Source organism: Prinia subflava, chromosome 27 (assembly GCF_021018805.1).
Source record: "Prinia subflava isolate CZ2003 ecotype Zambia chromosome 27, Cam_Psub_1.2, whole genome shotgun sequence".
Taxonomy (NCBI): domain Eukaryota; kingdom Metazoa; phylum Chordata; class Aves; order Passeriformes; family Cisticolidae; genus Prinia; species Prinia subflava.
This window is the reverse complement of record NC_086273.1, coordinates 3,758,056-3,776,401: the sequence shown is the minus strand read 5'-3', so window position 1 is coordinate 3,776,401 and position 18,346 is coordinate 3,758,056. Positions and strand designations below refer to the sequence as shown.

General features: G+C 52.9%; 2 protein-coding genes across 2 annotated transcripts in view; both read left to right on the top strand.

The window, feature by feature from the left end:
• The first annotated feature begins 5,234 nt into the window (after positions 1 to 5,234).
• LOC134562449 (olfactory receptor 14J1-like) overlaps positions 5,235 to 18,346 on the top strand; it is a 184,659-nt gene continuing 171,547 nt past the window's right edge. The window contains exon 1 of the mRNA XM_063419843.1: positions 5,235 to 5,249. Within this exon, the coding sequence (XP_063275913.1) occupies positions 5,236 to 5,249 (14 nt within the window). The 5' untranslated portion in view covers position 5,235. The remainder of the gene's footprint in view (positions 5,250 to 18,346) is intronic.
• Positions 11,399 to 18,309, top strand: LOC134562361 (olfactory receptor 14C36-like). Its single transcript, XM_063419737.1, has 2 exons — positions 11,399 to 12,312; positions 18,285 to 18,309. Exons 1-2 carry the CDS (start codon positions 11,417 to 11,419, stop codon positions 18,307 to 18,309), a joined length of 921 nt encoding a protein of 306 aa, XP_063275807.1. The 5' UTR covers positions 11,399 to 11,416.

Here is an 18,346-nt window from a genome sequence, read left to right as displayed (position 1 = left end):
TGAAGGGTGAGTGTGTTTTGCTGACCAGCCCTTGGCTCTCCAGCTCTCGGATCATCTTGTGCATGGGGATCACAGCATCTCCAGTTGTTCTGTACTGTCAGGGATGCACTGTTGAAGTGGCAATTGGCACTCGTTGCTCTTCCCCCTTCAGGAGTCCTACTGCAGATGGGTTCTCTGATAGTCCAGGCAAGGTGTTCAATTGCTTAACACCCTCTGTCTCTACAGCTGCTATCCCAAAGACGCACTTGAGACCCTTTGGGTCTTTGAAATACCCATTTTGGAGGAAATCTAGACCCAAAATGTATCAGGCCTCTGGGACTGTCACAATAGGGTGTTTCTTCCACTCATTTCCAGTCAGGCTCACATCAGCTACCACAAAAGGAAAATCCTTTGATCCCCTTGTCACAACAGCAATACAAACAGATTCTGTCCATGTCTGGATGGGATTAATGTGCGATATGCACCAGTGTCAACTAAGGCCTCGTGGTTTTGTGGTTCTGATGTGCCAGGCCAATGAATCCACACAACATAAAAACCAAATTTTTCCCTAGCCTATATCTGGCTAGAGGCAGGGCCCCTCTATGCCTGGTTATCCTTCTTTCCCTGGGTAACTGGAGCTGCTTCCTTTTTGGTAGAACTTCCTCTTTGAGTCTTGCCTTCCAACTATTCACATTAGCCGGTGTGTCAGAGCAGCAGTAGATTTTCCATCCCATCTCTTCATGTCTTCCCCAGAAGCACATAGGAAGGACCACAGCTCAGCTCGTTGGGTGTTCTTTCTCACCCTAACTGGGGAATGTCTGCATTTGGTGCCACAACCTCTAATCTGTACTGCAGAGATTTGGAGAATGTCCTCTTTCATCTCCTCCCTGAGCTTCTTGTGACTCTCCTCTATCTTGTCTTCTCATTTCTGCAGACGTGTTTCCACAGCTGCCATTCTTGCATGTGTTGGGCCATGCACAGCATCTGCAGACCCTCGGAGCTTCTTCTCCAGATCCAGCACGGTCTCCTCCATGTCATCCCCCTTCATTATTGCCAAAGCAGAAGAGTGTTCTTGTGGCCCAAGTCAGACAAGTTTTCCCCACATCACAGGTGTACATGGTACCAAGTCTGGGTTCCTGGTGTTTAGGTCATCTGAGAAGACAATCTCTGCCACTGCCATTTCTCTCAAGCCTTGAATCCCTTGTTCTCTGCTCTTCACTGGGTTTGCTGCATCTAGAGATGGTCTGCACACAGATATCTTTGTGCCACACTTGCCAGGACCCGTTCCCAGAGACTGCAAGGGTGAGCCTCCCTCATCATTCCTTGGTCGATAACGGGATCCTGTGACAGGGATCCCAAATGCCTCGTTTCAGTGCCCTCCAGAATTGTAGCCTCGCCTGCAGCATCCCAAAGATGGACTAAACAACTAATTATAGATTCATCAGTTTGCTGAGTGTAATCCTTCCTTAGGCCATGAAGCTCCTTAAGGGAATAGGACTCAACAATGTGCCAGTTGGTTTAGCCTCTGATTGGGTGTTGGGAAGCATTGAGGGTCCTTCACCTGGATCACTATAAGTGATGTACTGGTCAGTTTTGCTTGTGTGCTTCTTTCCCACAGTGACTGCCATTCTCTTAGGCTCACTGTCTGGTTTATCTGCTGGCTTAGGCTCACTGTCTGGTTTAGCTGCTAGCTTAGGCTCACTGTCTGGTTGTCATGGGTTGGCATTGGCCAGATGTTAGTGCACCCATGAATATATGTTTTTTCTCTAACAACTCCTGTGGGATGTGATCAGGAATAGAGCAGAGCAGGCTTAAATCTTGAAAACAAAAAAAACCCCACCAAAACTTTATTAATTACATAAGAACAGGGACAGAAATACTCTTAAACACACACAAAGACAGAAATAAAAACTTCTTAGAACATTTCTTCTCCCAGTTTCTACCTCCCCACCCATCACTCTTCACAGACCAACCTTTGGGTTTTAGATCAAACAATCACCACTCAAAAACAAACTAATCTTCAATTCAGCAAGGGAGAGAGGAGTCTCTCTCGCACCACAGACTGTTCCTCAGAAAACACGGGTCCACCCCTTATGTGTTTCCATGTCACCCATAGCACCGCCCGGAGAAGTCTGCTAAGGTGACACTCTCTTTTTCCTATGTCCAGCGCTCTCACCGCTGTCTCATAGGCCAAAACTGCATACAGGGCTTTTTAAGGATGCTGCATGCCAAGCTCTCCCCCTTTTCACCCAGGGGCCGGGGTTCCAGGAGCAGGTCTGCCCTGAGGGCAGAGGGCACCACCTCACCCTCCCCCTCTCTTCTCTGCTCGCTCCAACTCTTCAAGTGCCAGTCACTGTAGCAAAAGCAAGGGGCAGCTGTATCCACCCAAAAATGCAGTTTATGTTCAAAAGAGACTCAAGTTCAGTCCATGGCTGACATTATGCAAGAAAAGTCCAGCTCCAAGGCTACTCCTCTCATTCTTCCATCGAGTTCCTTCCAATCATGCTTTATCATCTTGGTCCCAGGCCGCTTCCCTCTCTCCGAAAACCACCAGTCATGAGAATCAATGTCTAAGAAAAGTTTTTTTCTGCCTAGCAAGGGTTAACAGTTTCTTCTCGGCAGGGTGCAGGCTCAAGGCACTCCCAGGCTCCGCAAACCCCCACGTGGCTGGGCACCTTCTCCCGGAGTTTGGGGGGAAGGAGGGGGGTGAGAACACACAGAAGGCACTTCTACAGTTTTCCACCCCTCCATCCTGGACGGGGCAGCTCAGTTCCAGTCCTGTTCATTCTCTTCTCCCCCCCGGGCCCCAGCTTACTTTAGTTTCACCGCGTGGTTGTCTTGAGCCTGGCCACGTGGCTTCCCCCTCCCCCACTCAGCCCAGAGCTGAGCAGGGGAGAGCAGATGTTTCCACTGCTGAAACCGGAACCCAAAAAAGGCTGAACCCCCCAGACTCCTGCTTTTAACTCTTTGTGTCCTCAGAGGCGTGTCCAAACCTCTGAGTGACCAATCCAGGTGCCAGCAGAAAAGCTGATTACTGATTGGACTGCCCACATCCCCCTGGAAAAATTCACCTCCCCCCCCCAACCACGACACTGGTTTAGCTGCTGGCTTAGGCTCACTGTCTGGTTTAGCTACAGCCTGAGTAGCTGGGCTGTTGGCTGCAGCCTGAGTGACTGGGGTAGCTGCTGATTTATCTCCCTGCCCCCCTGCCTCCATCTGCTGCCCTACAGTATCTAGCAGTGTGCCATAAGCACATGCCAGGGCCCAGATTATTGCAATGAGCTTTTTCTCCTTAGAGAAAATCACAGCAGTTCTCTTCCTGATATTTCCCCACCTTGTCTGGGTTCTGAATTTGTTCATGTGGAAAGTCCCAGGATATAGGGTAAAAAAAATTCCTTTAAGGTTCAGCCCGTTCTCTCCCATTCTCCACACCACACAGGATTTTCCACACTTGGTTCTACTTCTGGGTCTACTTCTGAGTCAGGGGTCTCATCAGCTCCTCTGGAAAGCTCAACCCTCACTCTAGAGAAGCTGCAAACCATACAGAGGAAGCTCACCAGGAAGGTGGTCTCTTGAACATTCTGAACAAACTGAACATTCTCAAAAAATGATGTAAAAGATTCAAAAGAGAAGAGGGAAATAAACGTTTGAAAGGCTTCATCCCTATTTACTCCTCTAAAAACCTGTGTGAAATTACTAATAAATGCCCAAAACATGCTGCTGGAACTAAGATGCAGGGCAGGACGAAGAAATCATCAATCAAACATAGCTGGCGCAAACTCCAATACCTTCAGAAACTTTCTATAAATCATTGTCATCGAGCCCAGGAGGATAGCTATTCATGCTCCCCTACTGTAGAGCTCCGTGTAAAGGACAATACTGGAGCTATTTTCAGATAAGAAAATAAACCTAAGGACCAGAAAGGTATTAAAACCTCAAAAAAGCCTAGGGAACAGAAACACAGGAAGGACTCCACCACAAGGGACACTATGAATTCAAGAAGCAAAATGGCTACTGCCTGCTTTATCCCCACACAAAGTACAACCAAAATGCAATCGGTACAAGTTTTTTCCACATCTCACACCATGCTCTGGGCACCAATAAAAATGTATTTGTCCTGGTTTAGGGCAAATTTGGGAGGAAACATCTGAATGGGGTTCCTCTGGAGAAGCAAACCCAAACGGCCCCTCCCTCGATTGGTCCAGGACAAAAAAATTGCCTTAGAGAAAAGTGGAAAAAACTAATTTACAATAAAGTTAAAGAATAAAGAATGAATAATATGAAACAATAAAACATCTGGTTGCTCTGAAGAGAGATGGTAACATTGAGAGTCCTTGCTGTGGGTGTATCTCATCTCGCTCAGTCCCTTATCAGTTCCACCGGTGCTGGAAAATGCTGAGATCCAGGCCCCGGTGGGCCACAGGTGTGAGATCCCGGTGTCTCTCTCGGTTTTTCACTCCAGGAAAGGTTGAAACAGTCCCAAGAAAAAAGCAAAAAACAGGCCATGGAATCTCTCTGCCTCAGCTAGCTCAAACTGACTGAAAGCAAAGGCAATCTCTGTCCCGCAGTCTGTCCGTGCTTCAGACGAACACCATCCAGGAGCTGGACTGTGCAGGAGGGAGTGCTGTTTCTGCAAACAAACTCAGCGCTGCTTCTTTCTCCCCCTTGGCTCTCAGAACCAGTCTGAAAGGCACAGAACTCAATATCCAGCACAACCAGAACAGACCATTGGGGATACAAGCACCATCAAGTCACCCCAGCACAGGGAGGGGGCCGAGCCGGTTCTCCACGGGGCCGCCCCCCGGCTCGCTGCCTGCTCGGTGCTGATGTCAGCGATGTTAGGGATGTGCCACAAGTGCTGCAGCTTCTGTGGGGACACCCCCGGGATGACACCGCTGCCACCCACGTCCCCACAAGGTGAGACCTGTGCCACAGGCACCAGCAGCACCTTGCAGCTGCCTGGGACAGGAGGCAGAGGTGTGTGGCGGGGTGTCCCCAGGGATGTCAGGCTGTGCAGTGGCTGCCAGGCCGTCTCAGCAATGCAGGGCTGTCCCTGTGGGTGTCCCAGTGTCCCCTTGGGTGTCAGGCTGTCCAGTGGCTGCCAGGCTGTCCCGAGTTATCCTGGGCTGTCCCTGTGGGTACCAGGCTGCCCTGACAGGTTCCAAGCTGTCCTGAGGGCTGTCAGGCTGTCCCAGGGGTGTGACACAGTGCCCATCTCGGCAATCTGGTGTACCCCGTGCCCACTGTGGGATGGCCATGATCAGCTGCAGGTGAGTCAGGGAAGAGGATCCACGTCCCACAGGCAATGGTGGGCACTGGATGAGGAGGAGGAGGTGAAGGAGGAGGAAGAGGTGGAAGGGGAGAAGGAGGAGGCAGCCTGGCAGGGCTCTCCTGGGCAAAAGGGTAATCAATGATGGGGTAGTTCAGGACAGGGCTGGCCCGGTCATTCAGCAGCTGGAAATGGTGGGACTGTCCCAGTCTGCACCAGCTGGGGAAGAAGAACCTGATGGGGACAGCAGAGGGGTCTCAGTGCTGCATCTCCAAGAGAGCAAAACCCCAATCAGCCATCAGAGCCAGGCTGGGGCTGTACCTGATCCTGGACATCACCACCTGGCTGCAGGACTTGTTGATGGTGCAGAGGTGGTTGGGGGAAAGAAGCAGGTGAGATCCTCCATGGCCAGGATGAAGAGCAGGTGGCACATGGGCAGCGGACTGGGGACTGATAGTAGGGTTGGGACCCCCAGTGAGGAGTGGCAAGGAACACTGAGACACAGCCAGGACCTCAAGCCCAAAGCTGGTACCTCAAACCGACAGCCAGGACCTCAAACCTAGAGCTGGAATCCAGAGCCCATGGCCTGAACCCCCTTTTGAACACAAGCACAGGATCCCATCCCTGCTGGCACCATCACTGCTCCCAACCAGGTACCAGCCCATCTGGCACCCCAGTGGCAGTGGGGTGAGAGGCGGTTAGGATCCCTTCGAGTCCTGCTCCCTTACACACTCCCGAGGCAGTGGGGTTGAGGTTGAGGGGGCTCCAGGGGGTTTTGGGGTCCCCCGGGGGCCCTGCCTTTCTCTGCAGCCCCCTCCCTCCACAGTCCTTGCCCTGCCTGGTCCTTGACATCTCAGAGATGACCACAGAGGTTCCAGGGCTGTTCCTGGGCTGTACCTCCAGCAGGACCCTCAGGTGAGGACAGGGTTCAGCCCACGCCAGGGCCCCCTGGGGAGGGAATGCAGCCCCTGCCCCACAGATCTGGGGCTGACTGGGCCCCTTTCCCAGCACAGCCTCCACCTCCATCAGCACCGTGGCCACCGGCACCACTCAGGACTTGGTGAAGCCACGGCTGCCGGCGCTGTCCCCGTGGGGGCTGACACTCATCTCCAAGGGGCTCTGGGAGTGCCACTGAGCCGGGACGTGCCAGGCCGTGCCATCCAACCAGTGACACGCCATTCCACCCCACTCTCTGATCCAAGAATTGCTGCTCCTCCCTGTTGTGGGGCAAAAGTTGGAAGTTGATTTTCTCCCAGTGGCACTGGCCAAGCCCTGAGGCAGGGGCAGGACCTTTCCCTGGAGCTCTGAGGGCGCTGGGTTTGTTCAGCTGCAGCAGAGCAGACGCAGCTCAGAGCTCCCCGGGGGCTGCAGCTCCTCCCGAGGGGCAGCGCGGGGGCAGCTCCGACCTCTGCCCCGGGGGAGCAGGGACAGCACCCGAGGGAAGGGCTGGGGCTGGGCCAGGGCAGGGCTGGGCTGGAGAGCAGCAAAAGCTTCTTCCCCCACAGGGGCTCAGGCACTGACCAGGCTCCCCAGGGAATGCTCACAGCCCCAAAGCTGCCAGAGCTCCAGAAGCCTTTAGACACCGCTCCCAGGGATGCACAGGCTGGGATTGTTGGGCTGTCCTGGACAGGGCCAGGGCTTGGACTCCATGATCCCCGTGGCTCCCTCCCAGCTCAGCCCATTCTGCAATTCTCACCCTTTGGCTCAGCCTTTGTGTCCCCTGCAGGCGCTGGCAGAGCTGTTGGCTGGGGCAGGAGCAGGGCAGCCCCAGCGTTCCCGTCTGTGTGACACAACAGGGACAGCCCCAACATTCCATCCCTGGAGATGCTCCAAGGGAAGTGTCCACACCCGTGTCCAGTCAACAGCACTGACCGGCCACTGACCCTGAGTGACCACGGCCCTGCCAGCCCGGAGGCACCGCTGGGGCAGCTGCATCTCAGCCATGTCCCAGCTCCTGCAGCCCCTCCTCTGCCCCAAACCCTCCTGCACCACAGGGAGGGGCTCATTTCAGTGCCCCTCAGGGGTCTCCTCTTGGGGTTGGAGAACACCTGGCAATGGAACCTTGGGGTTAAAAGTAGAGATTTTGGTCCTCCCTAGCAAGGCCAGAACTGAAACTTTGTTCCTTTTGCCTTGGTGCCTTGGAGTGTAGCAAGAGCAGGATGACTTATAGAATAAAGCTTGAGCTATCCCAAACTGGGCCTCAGATTTGGGTATGCTGGGCCTCAGCTTTTGGCCTGTGTAGAAGTAGATAATCTTGTGGCACAGCTAGAAATTGGGTTAAGGTATGGGTATCAATAGAATAGGGCAGTTACTGTAAAGACAAGGGAGCTGCCTTAAACTGTGATTGTTTACATATTTGTCCACACTCACTTCCAGTAGAAATGCACCTGTTATTGTAAACTGTTCTTACTGTATATAACCGGCCATTTCGTGAATGAAGGGGAGAACGTATGTTATAACCAGATTGGTTGGACCTGCATTGCTCTGTCTCCAACTCCATTCTCAAAGTCCCTAATTCTTCATTGGAGGCCCCCGGGTGTTTTCTGCATTGAGTTCCAGCCCCCAGCGCTTGCTGAAGGTTCTCCCTGCAAATGTCACACTGCCAGTGCTCTGAGGGGCCAGCAGCTGCTTAAAAGCAAAAACTGGAGTATGAGCATCTCTTTAGGGGGAATTCTCTGCATCCTGTGTCAGTCCATGGGGTACTGGAATACTCTGCTCCTGCTGGGCAAATGGGGATGTCTGGCTGAGCAGGACAGGTGACACTGAGCCAGGAGCTTTCTATTGGTGTAGCGAAGCCTTGGCATGGAAAGACCTTGCCAGTGTTCTTCCGTGATCTAGGAAGGATTGTGCCACCAGAGCTCTCCCTGCCCGGCTGGGTTACACACAGAAAGTTGTGGTGCCATCCTTTCCTTCCCTCCAGCCCTCAGCTGGAACTTGGATTGAACAGGGACATGAGGAGAAAGGAATTTCCCTGCCAGGGCAGGGCTGAGGTGCAACACATCCCCCAGCAGGAGTCTGGAGCAGCCCAAGGCTCTGTGTGCCCAGGCAGAGGCAGGCAGGATGCAGAGCTGTCAGCAAAGGAAGGGGCCAGCCAGGTGGGGCAGCCGGGGGATGACGACAGCCTGCAGGGACAGAGGCGCAGGGCATGGACACCGTAGCACAGCCTGGGCTGCACAGGGCACAGGCATGGGCAGCAGCTGAAAGGCCCTGACACAGCCAACTCCTGCAGCACTTGGGCCATGGCTGCTGGCCCTGGGCCTGAGGCATCAGGAGGGGACAAGTGACCCTTGCAGGCCTGGGGCCTCATTGCCTCCTTGTCCCTGCTCAGCAGCCTGGCAGGGGCCGCCCCATGGTGCTGCCCTTGGCATTGCACATCCCCACATCCCAGTGGCCCGGGAAGAGCCCTGAGCAAGGAGGGAGGGACAGGATCTGCCTTGGTAGGGGCTGGGGCTCAGGCCTTGGTCCTTTGCATTCCTGAAACACATCCAGGTTTGGTCAGCATCAGAGACACCTTTGCCTTGTTTGTGCCCAGCTGTCATCACTGCCTGAAGTGTTCTGCTCTTACTAGAACTTGGAGACACTTTCTCAGTCTTGTCTCTTAGTGGGACCCATTAAACTTGAAGAAACTTCAGTATTTGAATTCAATTTTGAGTTCTTGAGAAGTTTATTGAACACTCTCTCAGGGACTGAGTCTGATGTAAACAACACCAAACCTCAAGAGGCTCATTAAAGTCCTTAAGCTGTGTCTGTGCTGCTGAGCTGGGATGGGTTCCTGGCACAGAGGCAGCTCCTGGCAACCAAGAAAAGCTTTAAAAAGACATTTCTCCTGAGGAGCAGCTCCTCTTCCAGCCCAGCAGGGCTGAGGGCACTGCCTGCAGGTACCTGAGAGCAATGAACCAGACAGAGGGTCAAAGCATCTGGAAGGACAATTCTAAGCTCATTCATGGAGAAATCTTCACCACTTGTGACAGGGTAAGTGTGTGGCTGCAGGGATCTCCTGAAGCTGAGCCAGGACAGCACTGAGGTGACTGTAAGGATGGCTCTGCTGCCCTTGCTGCTTTGGGGGAGGATGTGCTCCAGAGCGGGGCTGCCCTGGGCACCGTCAGAGGGACAGGGCAGGACGGCTCCTGCTGCCAGGGACGGCTGCAGGGGCTGAAGCTGGGGCTGCAGCCAGGGCTGCCCAGGGCTGTGGTGCAGAGCAGGTGCTGCAGCCCTGAGGGCTCTTGGCCAGCCCAGGGCATCTGCCACCTGCCAGGGGCAGCTCTCAGCCTGCCTGGGAGCTCCCCATGGACTGTGGGGAGAAGTTGGAGGTGGAAGGAGCCACCGCCATCAGGGCAGATTCCTGCTGCTGTGGAGATGGTGCTGCATGGCCAGGGCTGCTCTCAGCTTTCTCAGGAAGGAAAGGGAAAGGGGCTGTCAGGGTTGTCTGTGTCACTGACACTCCTGCACTGCCACCCTGGGGATCAGCAGATGTGCCTCAGATCTGCCTCAGAAAGTGCCTCCTCACCCTCCTCTAGCTACAGACAGCAGCAGCAGCACCTTGGCTTGCAGCATCTGTGTTTGTCTGAGGTGACCTTAAGGCCCTGGTGCCAGGGAGATGCCCCTGGGCAGTGCCCTGTGCTGGGAGGGGTGTGCAGGGCAGAGCTGAGCCCCCAGGGCTGGGCTGGGCTCTGGGAGTGGTGGCAGGGACAAGGCTTGGATAGTGAGAAACAGCTCACAAGAGGCACAGCTCCAGGCAGCAGAGAGCCAGACCAACCCTGGATATCCCCATGTGTCAAGCAACAGAGAAAACAAAGGAAAGAAGAATTTAGGGAGATTTGTTTTGAAATTGCAAATTTCAGATAGTCCAGTTTATTTTTCGAGAAACTTTTAAGTGCAATCACACTGAAATAGAGGGAGGTGTAATGAGCAAAGGGCACCTCTGTGGGGACCTGGCCCAGGGCTGGGCTGGGCTCTGGCAGCACTGGCAGGGAAGGAGCCCGGGGCCACAGGAACAGCTCGGGCTGGGACAGCTCCAGCAGCAGAGCCCTGGGCGGGGAGGGAGGGAGGCAGTGCTGAGGGAAGCCCTGCTGCAGGGCAGATGTGGCACCTGCCAGCCCTGCCCTGCAGGGCAGACACTGCCCTGAGCAGCACAGCTCTGCTGTCCCCTCCCAGCCAGCACAGCCCTCAGCCCGGGGGCTCGGGGCCCTCAGTGCCCTCCTGGGCCGGCAGAGCAGCACCAGAGATGAAGGGCATCTCTCCTGCCATGTGCCCATTCCCTGCTGACCAGGGGCCTGAGGGCCACTGTCCTGCACTGCTGCTGCCTGGCAGGGGCTGTGCAGGGCTGGCCAGGGAAAGGCTTTTCCTCAGGGCCTGCCCCTCTCTCTCCTTGCCTTGCCCAGGTGCTCCTGGCATTGCTGAGGGGCTCTCTGGGCATGGCAGTTCCAGCTGCAGACTCAGGCCCAGCCCTGGGGCTCCTCCTGTGCAGGCTGAGCACAGCAATGGGGTGTCCCAGCTCCCTCTGCCCCGGGGAGCTCTGGGCAGGGCAGGCTGCCAGGCTGGGAATGAGCTGACTCTCCCTGACTGAGCTTACTCTCCCTGACTTGGGGAAAGGCAGGAGCCACTTTGTGTTCCTGGGATCCCTCTGCTCTCAGCAGGGTCTCCTGGCTTTCTAGGGTAACAAGGGAGTGAAGCTTGGAAAGGTGCAAGTCCATGGCAGATGGGAACAGGGACAGAGCAGCTCCCCTCAGCCTGCACTAAGCCTCAGACAATCCTCCTGCCTCACTGGATTCTCTGTCCTCCCCAGGTGCAGCAGAATCTCTCATTCTACCACTTGCAATCCCCATCCCTTCTCCCTGGCAGCTCCCATGCCTTAGGAGGAGATTCTTTGTCCAGGTTCAAACACCAGGACTGGCCCCTGCCCTCAGTGTTCCCCTGCACTGACTGGAGGGCAAGGCTGACTGCCAGGTGTCCTGCAGTTTAAGGACTGGCTCTTCAATGAACATTGGCCAGCAGCAATCAGGGCTCTAGAAACCAAAGTGAAGGAAGATTTCCTTGACATAGAGAAGGGGGAGGTGTTTATATTTGCAGGGAATGGTCTATGAGAAAGGGCTTTGATGTTTCTGTATGAAATCTCCCCTCAAATGAAGCTTTCATCCTGCTGCAGGTTGGAATGTCCAGACACAGCAAATGTCCAACAGCAGCTCCATCAGCCACTTCCTCCTGCTGCCATTGGCAGACACGCGGCAGCTGCAGCTCCTGCACTTCTGCCTCTTCCTGGCCATCTCCCTGGCTGCCCTCCTGGCCAACGGCCTCATCATCAGCGCCGTAGCCTGCGGCCACCTCCTGCACAGCCCCATGTTCTTCTTCCTGCTCAACCTGGCCCTCAGCGACCTGGGCTCCATCCTCACCACTGTGCCCAAAGCCATGCACAATTCCCTCTGGGACACCAGGAACATCTCCTATGAAGGATGTGCTGCACAGCTATTTCTGTATGTATTTTTCATTTCAGCAGAGTTTTCCATGCTGACCATCATGTGCTACGACCGCTACGTGTCCATCTGCAAACCCCTGCACTACGGGACCCTCCTGGGCAGCAGAGCTTGTGCCCACATGGCAGCAGCTGCCTGGGCCAGTGCCTTTCTCTATGCTCTGCTGCACACAGCCAATACATTTTCCCTGCCCCTGTGCCATGGCAATGCCCTGGGCCAGTTCTTCTGTGAAATCCCACAGATCCTCAAACTCTCCTGCTCCAAATCCTACCTCAGGGACCTTGGGGTTATTGTGGTTGGTGTCTGTTTGGTATTTGGCTGTTTTGTGTTCATTGTTTTCTCCTATGTGCAGATCTTCAGGGCTGTGCTGAGGATCCTCTCTGAGCAGGGACGGCACAAAGCCTTTTCCACCTGCCTCCCTCACCTGGCCGTGCTCTCCCTGTTTATCAGCACTGCAGCCTTTGCCTACCTGAAGCCCCCCTCCATCTCCTCCCCATCGCTGGATCTGGCAGTGTCAGTTCTGTACTCGGTGGTGCCTCCCACCCTGAACCCCCTCATCTACAGCCTGAGGAACCAGGAGCTCAAGGCTGCAGTGTGGAGACTGATCACTGGACGATTTCAGAAACATTTAACTCCTGGCCAGTTTCTGCAAATCATTTGTAACAAACGTCATCTTTGATAGCACGTGTTGCTTTGGTCGTGGTACTTTTTTTGCTCTGTTTTAATTTTTCAGTATTGTCAATAAAAAAGGGCATTGTTTGTGCCATTTCTGATTTTGATTCTCTTCACCTACACTATGGCGACAGACTGTGTCAATGAGGAACACTGTTCTTGGTGGCTTTAAATGACAAAAAGGAATTCCCTGCAGAGTTTTCACTGGAGATCCCCCCTTTATTCCCTTCTCAGTGGCTGCAGCAGCAGTGTCTGTGTGCAGAGCTGGGGCAGATCAGTGCTGGCACAGCAGCTGTGCCCAGCAGCAGCAGCACTTGGTGTTGCCAGTGCTGCTGCCGTGGCCCTGCCCCGCTGCCCTCCTGGCCCTGCTGTTGCTGTAGGGCCTGAGTGCTCTCGGGGCCGGGCACAGGGCTGGGGGTGGCAGTGCCGGGGCTGCAGCAGGGACAGGCCATGGGCACTGCTGGGGCAGCGCTGACGCCTCAGGCCAGGGCCTGGGGGCTGCAGGCTCCTTGCCCAGGCTCTCTCCAGAACACGGCCAGGCCAAGGCTCAGCACAGAAAAGCCCCGTCAGCAGCCCCAGGCTGGCCGTGGGCAGGCTGGGGGCAAACAGCATCACACCATGGGAACGTCCCTTGAGGAGCAGGATCATCCTCCAAGTGCTTCAGGAATTGTCTGCAGGCTCCTGCAGGGCCTCCTGCTGCTCCCTTGCCAGAGGCACCACAGGCCAGGGGGGCACATCTGCCCTGCTGTGTCTGGCTGTGGGGCTCCCTGCTCTGGGCAGAGGCTCTGCAGGACTGACAGGATGGGCTTTGGGGCTGTGAGGAGAAGCTGAGGGACCTGGGCTGCTGCACCTTCTCAAGAGGAGGCCCAGGGCTCATCCTGCAACTGCTGCAAGGGTGGTTTCAGAGAATCACAGGATCAGCAAGGTTGGAAGAGACCTTGGAGATCATCAAGCCGAAACTGTGCCCTGACACCACCTTGTCTCCCCTGAGCCTCCTCTTCTCCAGGATAAACAACCCCAGCTCCCTCAGACACTCCTCACAGGACTTGTGTTCCACACCCCTCACCAGCCTTGTTGCCCTTCTCTGGACACACTCCAGCCCCTCCATGTCCTTCCTAAATTGGGGGCCCAGAACTGGACACAGCACTCGAGGTGCAGCCTCAGCAGTGCCCAGCACAGGGGAAGAATCCCTGCCCTGCTCCTGCTGCCCACACCATTCCTGATCCAGGCCAGGAGCCATTGGCCTTCTTGCCCACCTGCCCACACTGCTGCCTCATGTCCAGCCTGCTGTCCAGCACTGCCCCACGTCCCTTTCTGCCTGGCCACTGTCCAGCCACTCTGTCCCCAGCCTGCAGCACTGCAGGGCTTGTTGTGGCCAAAGTGCAGGACCCGGCCCTTGGTCTTGTTCAGCCTCACCCTGTTGGATTTGGGCCCTGGATCCAGCCTGTGCAGGGCCCTGTGCACAGCCCTCCTACCCTCCAGCATATCCACACTCACCCCCAGCTTGGTGTCACCTGCAAATTTGCTGATGCTGGACTCAATCCCCTCCTGCAGATCCTCAGTGCAGATATTGCAATCCCCGCTGGCTGCCTCTGATCCCTGGGCCATCCTGGGGGTGCCCTGGGGTGGCTCTCAAGGGGATCTGTTCCATCCCCTTGCTGGGCACCCAGGGCAGGCTGACAGGCCTGCAGTTCCCCACATCCTCCTTGCAGCCCTTCTTGGGGATGGGCTCCCATTGGCACCTCCAGGCCTCTGGGCCCTCCCTGCTGAGCCAGGACTGAGGAGAAATGATGGAGAGCAGCTTGGGGAGCTCATCCAGCAGCTCCCTCATGGCCCTAGCATGGATCCCATCTGGTCCCAGAGACTCCTGTGAGCATCTGAGTGGCTCAGCAGGTCCCCAGCTGCTTCCTCCTGGATTGCAGGGGGACTCTTCTGCTCCCTGTGCCCATCTACCAGCTCAGGAGAACACTTGTCCTGAGGACAGCCTGTCCTATTGGTGAAAACTGAGGAAAAGATGGGGTTAAGTACTGAGTTGCGGAATAAGGTCTTTACAATTTGAAATTCTAAAGCAGGTCTGTTTTATTCCAGCTGGGATGGATAGGGGATATTTTCACCAATTATGGTACCTGGTTGAGACAGGTTCTGGGTTTAAATACACTTAGATCCCACAAAATCACACTTCCCTCTCCACTGATTCCCCACCCACTCTCCAACTTATTGCAGTTCATATTATAATTAGTCTTTGGCGGTGCCGTGGCTCCTGGTGGTCGCAGGCAGGGGTCTTCTGATGAAGTAAGAAGTCTCTCTCCATCTCTGAGCAGGTGCAGTGAAGGTTTGGCCAATTCCCAGGTCAGTTTGTCCTGGCCAAAACCAGGAGCTTGGTTCTTGCTGGTTTCCTAATCAATTCATTCTGCTTCTTTGGGTCTTCACAATACCTGAGTCCTGCTTTACTGAGTTTTAGCAATATACATCTTATCTCTATGGCCTTTACCTAGCAACCAAATGCCTATGTGTTCTGTTTATTGTTTCTACCTGACCAGTTACACTTCTATGTGTTCTGGGACAAGATGTTTCTCTGCTTTCAAAAATTACTAAATAAGCTTGATATATTTCTGTTCTCTCCTTCACCTATTTAAGCACATTATATGCTTCTAAAATTTTGAATTTTCATATGGCTATATGTTTCATATATTAATTATCCCCTTTTCTTCTAAGTGGCGCAAATTCTTTTGCTTCCTAAAATACTTACCATATTCTCGATGACTACCTTTTACTAGTTGATTAAAAAACACAATAGACCATTGTGGCCATCCCTCTGAACAGTTCTAAATTCTAAAAAAGACATAACCAAAACCAAACCAAAACTTTACCGAACTAAAATTAATAAAACTATTACAGGATGACACAAGCGGTTTAGAAACCCTGTTGCAGTAGGAAACCATCCAAAAAATACATCCCACCAGTGGTGAGATGTGTCTTTTTATCTTTCTAAAGACTCTCCTTAGTCTCTGTGTTATGGTGTATTGTAATTTTTAACACCTGCCTTAGAGATTTGCAAGAGTTCCATGCAGTTTGCTCTCTGATCTTGATTGCAGTGAAGGAGGTGAGGAGCACTTGCAATGGTCTTTCCCACTGTGCTTCCAAAGCCTTTTCTACAAGAGACTTTACACAGACACAATCTCCAGGTTGCACATTATGTACTGGTCTGTGCAGTCCCCTACACCAGGTTCCCAAGACATGATTTTTTAATATTGTTGAGTTGTTTTCCTAGGGCTAGTATATATTCTGTTATAGGCTCTTCCTCTCCTTGTGATGATGTTCCCTTCTGCACCTCACAGGGTCGCCCACACAGGATCCCAAAGGGACTCAGTCCTTCCTTTGCCCTTGGCTTAGTTCATGTGTGTAAGAGAGCTAAAGGGAGAGACTGAGGCCAAGGCAGGTTGGCCTCCTGTCCTCATTTCACCATTTGCTGCTTGATCAGGTGCTTCATCTTTGTCACTTGTCCACTTGACTGGGGACTCTATGGGGTGTGTCATTGCCAATCTATACCCAGAGCATTGCTAATCTGTTGTACAACCCTTGAAATAAAATGGGCTCTTCTATCTGAGGAGATGACGGCCGGACCCCAAATCGTGGTACAATTTCTTTGATCAACACCTTGACCACCTCTTGAGCCTCAGCAGTTCTAGTGGGAAAGGCCTCAGGCCATCCTCAGAAGCTATCAGTCAATACCAATAAATAATGAATCCCCATTTTCTTGGGAGTTCTGAAACATCAATTTGCCATTGTTGGCCAGGTCCATTCCCTCTCCCAGTCTGACCCATTTCTGGCTTTGGAGTGTTTTTGGGATTAGTCTGGAGGCAGAGATCACACTGTTGGGTTACTTGCCTTACTGTAGTGTATCACTTTCTAGCTAGGATGCCCCGAGCCAAGTGCTTATGCAGGGCCTCTGTTCCCCAAAGCCTCTTCTTATGCTCTTCCTTTGCTATAGACCATATCAGATGGCTGGGTAGGATTGCCTTTCCTTCTGGAGTGAAGGCCCAGCCTTCTTTATTGTATGTCCCCTTCAGATCTGTGATTTGTTTTAGATCCTCTTTGTCATCATTTGGCTTACCCTCAAGAGAAATTTTTCCATCCAGAATTAAAGGTCCTTCCATTTTTACCTCTCTCTTTGCTGCTTCTTTTGACTCCCTGTCCGCCAGCTCGATTCCTTTTTCTAATTCTGAGTTTGCTTGTTGATGTGCTCTGATGTGCATGATCGCTATTTTCCTTGGGAGTTGTACTGCCTTTCATAATCTCAGGATTTCTTTTGGAGCATCTTTTAGATCCAGGCAGATTGAGCTCATTGCTTCAATGGTTTCCAAGCAGTCCTGGTGTCCTGTTCCCCTGTGTTTCCACTGAGGAAAGAAGCTGCATTGACAATGTTAGTGACCACAATCTCCACATCATCCTGTTCTACCATTATGGCTTGAGACCTCAGGAATCCCTGTGGAGGAAGCCAATGCCCGCCCTTCCCTTTTAATACTGCAGGCCCTGTATGGGACACCAACACAGTCATTTTCTGTCCCAAGGTGAATTTCCTGCCTCTTGGATGTTCAGCACCACGGCTGCTACTGCACCCAAGCACCCTGGCCATCCTTCTGCAGTTGCATCCAATTGCTCAGAAATGTAGGCACTGCCCCACGGTGTGGTCCCAGATCTTGTGCTAATATTCCTGGGGTGATTCCCTGTTTCTCATGAGAAAACAAAAAGAAAGGCTCACTCACGTCAGGGAGCCCCAGGGCTGGAGCTGACATTAGGGCCTTGTTCAGTAGTTCCAAGGCCCGTGGAGCTGGTTTATCCCATTGGAGATGCTCCTGCTCGGTGTTGATCAGTGCATACAGGGCTGAACAAGCAGTCCATAATTACAGATCCAGAGGTGACACGACCCGGTCATTCCCAGAGAAGTTCTCAGCTCCTTTACAGTCTGTGCCTTTGGTGTTTGGCATGTAGCCTCCTTCCAGGCTCACCCTAAGGTCCTTTGCCTGGCACTAATCTCACAGCCCAAGTAAAGGACTTCTCTCTGCATTATCTGGGCTTTCTTCTTGGACACTCGGTACCCTTGGACCCCTAAAAAATTCAAGAGTCTCACTGTCCAAGCCATGCAAGTATCTTCTGTTTCAGTGGCAATCAGGATGCCATCTAGGTCTTGTAGCAATCCTCCTTTCCCTGGTGGGGTATCCCAAGACTTGAAATCATTGGCAAGTTGATTGCCAAATATGGTGGGGGAATTTTGCATGAAGTACAATTCGGCTGAGTTGAGTTCTTTGTCCACTTTTAGGATTTTCCCATTCAAAGGCAAATATCTTTTGTCTAGCTTCATGGAGAGGGAGGCAAAAGAAAGCATCCTTCAAATCTAAACAGTAAACCAAGTTAGTTCTGGTGGTAATACAGTAAACAAATTATTGGATTTGCTACTATAGGATATAAATCATATTTTATTGACTGCTCTCAAATCCTGGACTACTCTATACTTTCAATCAGGTTTCTGGAGCAGTAATATGGGAGTGTTGAAATCAAATTTGCATTTTCCTAACAGGCGCCATTGCAAAAATATTTCCATTACCGTCTGGATTCCTTCCCTATTGTCTTTCTTCAAGGGATATTGTTTTACTCTTACCGCTCATTGTCCCTCCTTGAGCTTTACCTCTCCTGATGATGCAGTTTTGGCTCTTCCTGGCTTCTCCGTGGCCCACACAGCACACTTGGGCTATGATGTCTCCACTGATTTTTCCTTCTATGGGAACATCAACTGTGGCCGAGTTTCTCAGGTATCGTGGGCATGATATGCTCACAGATACCATTTGAGCTATTCCATACTAGGCCGAACTAGGCCTCAGGCCTGGGTCTAGTAGGCAGCAGAACGTTCAGCATACGTAGTAGCAGATAAACTTATCTGCTACTAGGAATGTGTTAA